This window comes from Haliotis asinina, chromosome 3, assembly GCF_037392515.1.
Source record: "Haliotis asinina isolate JCU_RB_2024 chromosome 3, JCU_Hal_asi_v2, whole genome shotgun sequence".
In the NCBI taxonomy this organism is placed as follows: Eukaryota; Metazoa; Mollusca; class Gastropoda; order Lepetellida; family Haliotidae; genus Haliotis; species Haliotis asinina.
In genome coordinates, this window is record NC_090282.1 from 59,900,595 (window position 1) to 59,908,215 (window position 7,621).

The 7,621-nt window shown below is 40.3% G+C and overlaps 1 protein-coding gene across 1 annotated transcript; it reads right to left on the reverse strand.

Annotated features, from left to right (window-relative positions):
* Positions 1-570: 570 nt before the first annotated feature.
* Positions 571-7,132, reverse strand: LOC137277202 (beta-1,3-galactosyltransferase 5-like). Its single transcript, XM_067808876.1, has 2 exons — positions 7,066-7,132; positions 571-1,692 (listed from the first exon to the last, which is right to left on the reverse strand). The coding sequence occupies exons 1-2, from the start codon at positions 7,066-7,068 to the stop codon at positions 571-573; spliced, it is 1,125 nt and encodes a 374-aa protein (XP_067664977.1). The 5' UTR covers positions 7,069-7,132.
* Positions 7,133-7,621: the final 489 nt, after the last annotated feature.

Consider the following 7,621-nt stretch of genomic DNA (forward strand, 5'->3'; position numbering starts at 1 on the left):
ATGATAAACATTGATTTTGCATCGCCATGTAACAGATCGCAGGTTTCTTTAATGTAAACACATAAGATCTGTCTCTCTTCGATCTTCTTTCCCACAGTAAGTCGACATATCATAATAGAACTGACCAGTGAACACAACGCTGTAACATTGCCAGGGTTAGGTGAGTGAGTGAGTTCAACGCCGAACTCAGCAATGTTCCAGCTATATGGCGGCGGCCTGTAAATAATCGAGTCTGGACCAGACAATCCAGTGATCAACAGCACGAGCATCGATCTACCCAACTGGTAATCGATGACATGTGTGAACCAAGTCAGCGAACCTGACCACCCGATCCCGTCAGTCGCCTCTTACGACAAACAAAGTCACCCTTTATAGCAAGTCTGGGTTGCTGAACTTCCGTTATACCTCGGACCTTCACGGGTCGCCAGGGTTAGGAAAAACCGAACGAAGTGAATCCCAACCACAAATGTGTATGCTTACTAACGTCTGCCTATAGTCTTATTCAGTGTTCATACCACGTTTCATAACTTTCTGTAAGTTTGTTCGGCCATATTTTGTATTCAAGTTGCCTCATATGAACGGCCCATCCGTACACAAATCCTTGTACAGGATACGATCCCATATCAAGTGGAACATACTCCACGTTATTTGTTGTGAAATCATTTTCTGTTTAAAGGCAATATCACAAGCTTTAGCCGGTTTCCGCATGTGATACACGGTTTTATCAACACCCACATGTCTGGCATCAAATATTTTTGCTAAAACGCCGGTAATATATGCATCTTCAATGTTCACATACGGCATGTACTCCGCCACCTTGGAAATCTTAAAGGCGAGTTCCGACGGCATAAAATAAAGATTGCCTTTAACATGGGGCGGGTAAAAAGGCGGAGCATAGGCTGCAGGTTCCACCCGAAATTTTTTCACTCGAGACACTGTGTCGGTTTCGAAAAATGGGCCATATATTGTATTGTTCCATTTCTGTTTCTTGAAGAGACTGAAAACATAAGGCACGTTGAAAAATGTGTCCTCGTCTACTTTCATGATGAACTTAGTGTGGGGGCAGAATTTCTCTGCCCATCTGTATCCCATCAAGACTTTGTAAGTCAAATGAACGTAGGATTCCCTAAAATCACACTGTACTATGTCTTCATTGTGTCTTGATTCATGACGTAATAGTTGATTGTGTTTTTTGTTTCCTGTGTTTCCAAAGAGGAAGACGACCTTCATCGTTCCATTAATGGTTTCGCCCGGCCACGAGTGCCCGGATGCAATACGGCCCCACGTGTCACGGATAGCTTGACGCTGTGCAACGTTATCCGGAAGTGACATCACCATAACTAGCAATGTCGGCCCTTCTACACCGCTACAGACGCTTTCGCCTGGAATCATGAATTTAAAGTTCAAAGGAGTTATTTTTTTCTCTCTTGGCACAAAATGACTCCTATATTGAAGCAAGCGCCTATCTCCATAGAAGGTATCCGGATCAAAGTTCAACGGCGGCCATTTGCTAGATGGAGTACGTGATGTAGCAGCAGTTGACAGTTCGAGTCTGGGTTGTCTGGGCGGGTGTGTTCGGAATGTCGACAGCTGACTGATCATGATGACAAGGAGTACCATGGAGAGGCAGGAGATGATGATGAAGCGTCTTAAAGTCATTCTGATTGAGCGTTTCCCCTGACACTGTGAAATCTGCGAAAAGGCAATGAAGAAAATTATTGACGTGGGTCATACATACACAAAAACTAGCATCAAGGTGTGGGCCAATACCGACACTGCAAGGTGTGAGCCAATACCGACACTGCAAGGTGTGAGCCAAAACTGACACTGCAAGATGTTGGCCGATACTGACACTACAAGGCGTGGGCCAATACTAACACTGCAAGGTGTTGGCCAATACTAACACTGCAAGGTGTTGGCCAATACTGACACTGCAAGGTGTGGGGCAATACTGACACTGCAAGGCACTTTATCGTTTTATGTGGCGCTCAGTCCCTGCAGTGACAGGGCATACCTTACGGCTAGTTTCTACGAATGGCAGACTTTGCCGATCTCGACCTCTGCCTGTTTCCCTGTAAATAACAAAGAAAACCTGCATTGTCCCAAAAGTCATTTACTAAAAGGAAAGGCAACTGACGACCAGAGGTTGTAGTGGACCTATTCCAATCCTAATTCACAACAGGTGCTAATTGTGTGTGAGCGAATTGAGTTTAAGGCCGCTTATAGCAGTGCAGTTATACAGGGGGTGTTGGCTTGATGTGAGACGACAGTACTAAATACTGTAGGTCGGGGGTATTTACAGGACTGGGAATGTTAACCCGAATACCCAGGACGGTTAGGTAATGAGTTCGCCACGGGCACTCATCTTATGAACATGTAACTAATAGATTAACCAATGTAACATATTATTCTTTCATGACTACAAAGTTGTATTGTCTTTAGCCATTATTTACAGTCACCTGTTTCGGATATAATTCGTGATTGTGATTTTGAGAAACTCTATATTGTAGCCCCCGAGCCGAAGAATATATTTCTCACACATTTGATGTCTTGAAGTAACACTGGGTATTCGAGTGCGGTAGTTTAATATGTATACAAGTAGCGTAAAACAATACTCCCTCCCAATAGTAATATAGCAATAGCAATAGCACAATGGTATGATTAAATGCGAATAGCTGCTGTGCATTGGGCAAGCATTTAACTCTGTTTTTATTATATTCAGTATTAGTAGTAAGAATAAATGAGTTCAGTTTTCGAGTTTAGCTTATGAAGTAAGGAAGTGTGTGGATGGAATGAGGGATTTTCGTATTTTAGTTTTTACGCCGCTTTTAGTAATATTCCAGCAATATCACGGTGGAGGACACCAATAATGGTCTGCACACATTCTTCAAATTGAGGGAATCAAACCTAGGCCTTCGGCTTGGGCTGGGACCACTACGCTACCCTGTCGCCCCGTAGTAGTAGTAGTAGTAGTAGTAGTAGTAGTAGTAGTAGTAGTAGTAGTAGTAGTAGTAGTAGTAGTAGTAGTAGTAGTAGTAGTAGTGTTTGGAGGAGGAGGATGAAAGGTAGTAGTAGTAGTAGTAGTAGTGTTTGGAGGAGGAGGATGGAAAGTAGTAGTAGTAGTAGTAGTAGTAGTAGTAGTAGTAGTAGTAGTAGTAGTAGTAGTAGTAGTAGTAGTAGTAGTAGTAGTAGTAGTAGTAGTAGTAGTAGTAGTAGTAGTGTTTGGAGGAGGAGGAGGATGAAAGGTAGTAGTAGTAGTAGTAGTGTTTGGAGGAGGAGGATGGAAAGTAGTAGTAGTAGTAGTAGTAGTAGTAGTAGTAGTAGTAGTAGTAGTAGTAGTAGTAGTAGTAGTAGTAGTAGTAGTAGTAGTAGTAATAATAGTAGTAGTAGTAGTAGTAGTAGTAGTAGTAGTAGTGTCGCGTTGTTCGGTTGTTGCAGTAGTATGACTAAATATGACTAAATCTCTTTGTTCCTGTGCCACTATGCTGGCTACGTCAGGTACAGATCTTGTGTCTTGCGTCGAATTTGTCTCTGTGTAATTGGGTCACCCGTATGTTGCTTGATGTATTTGTGTGATACAATTTCAGCAAAGGCCACATTATCTTCGACTGGCCTCCTTCATCCGAAAACAGTGACCCGGCTATCTCACGCCTATCTGCAAATCTCTACCCGAGACCACAACGTTAAGCTAAGTGACTGCTGATTACCAAACACAAGTGACCTGGCTGCCAGCCACTCTGAAGTCACAATTCAGGTGTACTTTTGTTCTATTCTCAGATTCCCAACTGATTGTTTGTGAGTGTGTTGACATTGGCGTAGCTACCATTATAACTAAAAGCCAGGGCTTACACGTGATTGTTGATTACACGTGTTGTTGTCAAATATGGTATTAATATGAGAAAGTTAAAACGAATTTGTACATCAATAGCTGAACCTCTTTGCTTACTGCATAATGTTTCTTCGAGTCAGTGTGGCTTTCCTTGTTACCCCTATTTTGAAAAAGGAAATATGTCCCTCCCTACTAATTATATACCCATAGGTTTATTATCTATCCTCGGGAAAGTCTTTTCAAATAATAACGTTAAAATATTTACATACATTTTTCAACAAACATAGCATTTTCAGAAATGTCTAAAAATATATTACTAAAACCCACTCTACCTCAACTCAGCTGACTGAATTTTATCATAATATATGTTTCGCCCTAGATAATCATCACCTTTTTGTATGATTTTTTGGTGACATTTCAAAGGCCTTTGACAGGGAGTGGCATAAAGGGTTATTGCACAAATTAAAATATTATGGTGTTCGTGGCCTTTTACTTAGTGGATTATCTGGTAGACAACAGCGTGATTCCATCAATGGTATATTATCAAAAGAATTAAATGTTACAACAGGGGTTTCATCAAGGATTTGTCCTTGAAGCATTTTTGTTCCTTGTGTACATCAATGATTCATCTGAAACTATAACAAATGTCACAAAACTGTTCACCGACGACACTTCAACTGGTGTTGCAGGAAAAGATGTGAAAACCATAGAAGCTACTCTTAAATAGGGCCTAACAAAACTGAATGACTTGGTTGACAAATGCTTAGTTACGTTTAACCCGAATAAGACAAAAATCGTGGGTTTTTTTAATGGGAATTGTCCACAAGTTCCTGATCTGTTTTTCAATAATGATCATTTGGAATTTGTACATCAACATAAACACCTCGGTGTCAACTTTTCAGATAACTCAAATTGGTCTCATCATGTATCTGCTGTCACAGAAAAAGCCTCAAAAACTGTTTCATCATTATGTACGCTGTATGTGTAGATATAGCCTCCTAGTATGTGTGCACTGTATACTCGGCCTATTTTAGAACCGTGCATCTGAGGTCGGGAATAAGTAATTTTTCTATTTGTGATAAACTTGAAATGGTACATGAAGCAGCAAAAAGTGTAACCAGATTGCCTACTTTCGCTTCAAGATATAGTTTATACAATGAAACTGGTTGGTTACCATTGAAAGTTAGACGAACACAAAGAAAACTGTCTACAAATATGCAAGCTCCTTATTACCTGATGGATGTACTACCACCTTTTACTAAAACCTTCTCTGGATACCAAAATCAGATTCGGTTATTCCTACATTTCGAAATTCAATTCTCCAAAGCTAACTTACTTGTGATTCTAGATGTTTATAGAACGCTCTCTCTTTAAAGTTATCAGGACAAAAAAAACCCGATAAAGTTACAAACTATTTTCTATATTCTATAAGAGAAAGGCAAATACACACACAGAGATAAGCCATTCGTGTAGTTCATTACATGCAGATTCTTTTCGTTTTTATGTATCAGAGTAAATCTTGCAATTGTTGTGCTCCAGTGGAAAACGCAAACCATTACTAAGTCTTAAAATGTCCAAAAATTTGTCTGTTGCCGTTTTGATCTGAAGCAAGACTTTGAACTACCAAATGTTCACTTAGACATTGATACCATTCTTTACGGCAACCCTGCTCTGCCAAACACATTTAATGAAAATATCTTTGGTCGTGTGCATAAATACATTGTACGAAGTAAGGGCTTCGGTGAATAAATAACATGTCTTCATGTTACTGTGTTCATTCATTACGTCCGTTCATTATTGTTCATGTTTCTGATGGGAGCGGTGGTAATATGTTACATATTTTGTACCCAATCCCTATCAACATTGATTAAAATATGTTCAAACAAACAGTGATTGTTGCTTAAAAGTTTGGGCAAGCCATCAGGGTTATCCAGATATGACTGACGGTATCGAGTTTATCCATGTCAGATGCAAGATGAATTGACAGCTGCATCGTATAAACGGGTATGCAGGATATATCACTCTCAGATTGGGGCGATGGGGTAGTCTGGTGGTTAAAGCATTCGCCCGGGTTCATTGTGTATACAGTTCATCTTAAGTGACCTGTTCCCCCGTCGTGATATTGCTGAAATATTGCTTAATGCAGCGTAAAACTAAACTCATACACTCACTCACTCACTTAAATACAGTGTCATGAGCATTGTCCCTGTGTAAGTTTATGCGCAGTAGTAATATGCACCTATATTAATAGATAGCAGCAACACTAAAATAGCAATACAGTCAGGCCGCGTTAGTCCGGTCCCGCGATATCCGAACAGTAGCTGGCTGTAACCAATCTTGTTTACTATGTAAACTCATTACCTGTTGATTCATTAATCCGGTGCTTCACTCTCCGTATCCGGACGTTAATCAGCGGTAACAGATCAGCTAATTACACATAGTTTGGCTTCATTAATTACGGCGGTACATCAAAAAGGTTCGGATAATCCCTTCACACCATGAGCCCCATTCAGCGGTAATTGTTAAGTGACACTTGCGAGTTGAAGATGTCGTTAGTTTGTGATTTTGATCAATTAGTAGGTCTCACTTTTGGTTAGTTGGAGTAATACCTGTCATGCTTACTTCCTGTATAAAACACTGATCGTGTCAAAATAACATCAGCTGACGCTTGTCAGTCATAATGGCAAGTCCCGCCCCTAGGCGTAAAATATGTGAAATTACTGCCGCACGAAAAAAGAGAAAACACAAAGGCCAGTTTTGATCTTATGTGTAAACATTTTGGTCAAGAATTCGGACATTCTATTGGCAAGAGCACAATTTCGGACATCGGATATGTTTTGTGATTGGCTATGATCATTTGAAAGACAGATGCAATCACGTGGTTGACACGTGATCTTACTTCGTAACAATGCTGCCAGTCACAAGTGTGTCAATGTCAAACTGACCAATGTGAAAGTTGATTTCTTGCCCCCAAACACCACATCGCACATTCAGCCAATGGATGGATTATGTACTTCTATAGTTCATAACAAGCACATACCAGAGTTCATACTGGCTAAAAGTTGTCAGTCGTAACTTTAACAGAATTATGAATGGAGTGAGGGATTTTAGTTTCACACAGAAACTATCAACAGTGGTTGATATCATGAGATACGATGACAGAGAATGTGTTTATGAACCACATATTTGTGTCCCCGATTGTGATGTTGCTGGGATATGAAACCATACTCACTCACCATAATGCCTGTACGTTCCCATGGGAAGGTGAACAGTGTATGAGATTGTTGGGTCCAAACTGCTTTGGTCTGACTAGTCCAGGAGGTGGCAGCTGAAAAAAACAACCTGGAAACGTAGCCTCCCCAGTGCTGATTTGAGTTAGTCTAATTTTATGGTGTCAGGTTTTTGTACAGACCATTCATATGTGATGGGGATCTGGGAGCATTTTCGTCACATTTGATTTGCTGCCCGAAAACACCGCAAAGTAAATAATGGATAGTTTTACTATCAGTATGATCACTTTTATTTTGACTCCTGTGAATTTCTAAAGGAAGCAGGGATTATTTGGCAAAGTTTTGTTTAAAACAAAAAAATGGCCACCCTTTTGGTCGCCATTTTGTTATGTCGTATGTATGCCTTCACAGAGCAGAATGTGTCCACTAATATCCAAAGTTGGAACATTTGATTTTTTTTAACTTGTCTCTTCTAGAGTCACGGCTTGGTCACAAGACAGGTGGATTTGTATTGTCATGCCGTGGCATTGTAATGAGTCGGTTACGCCAAGAAAACAGTCAA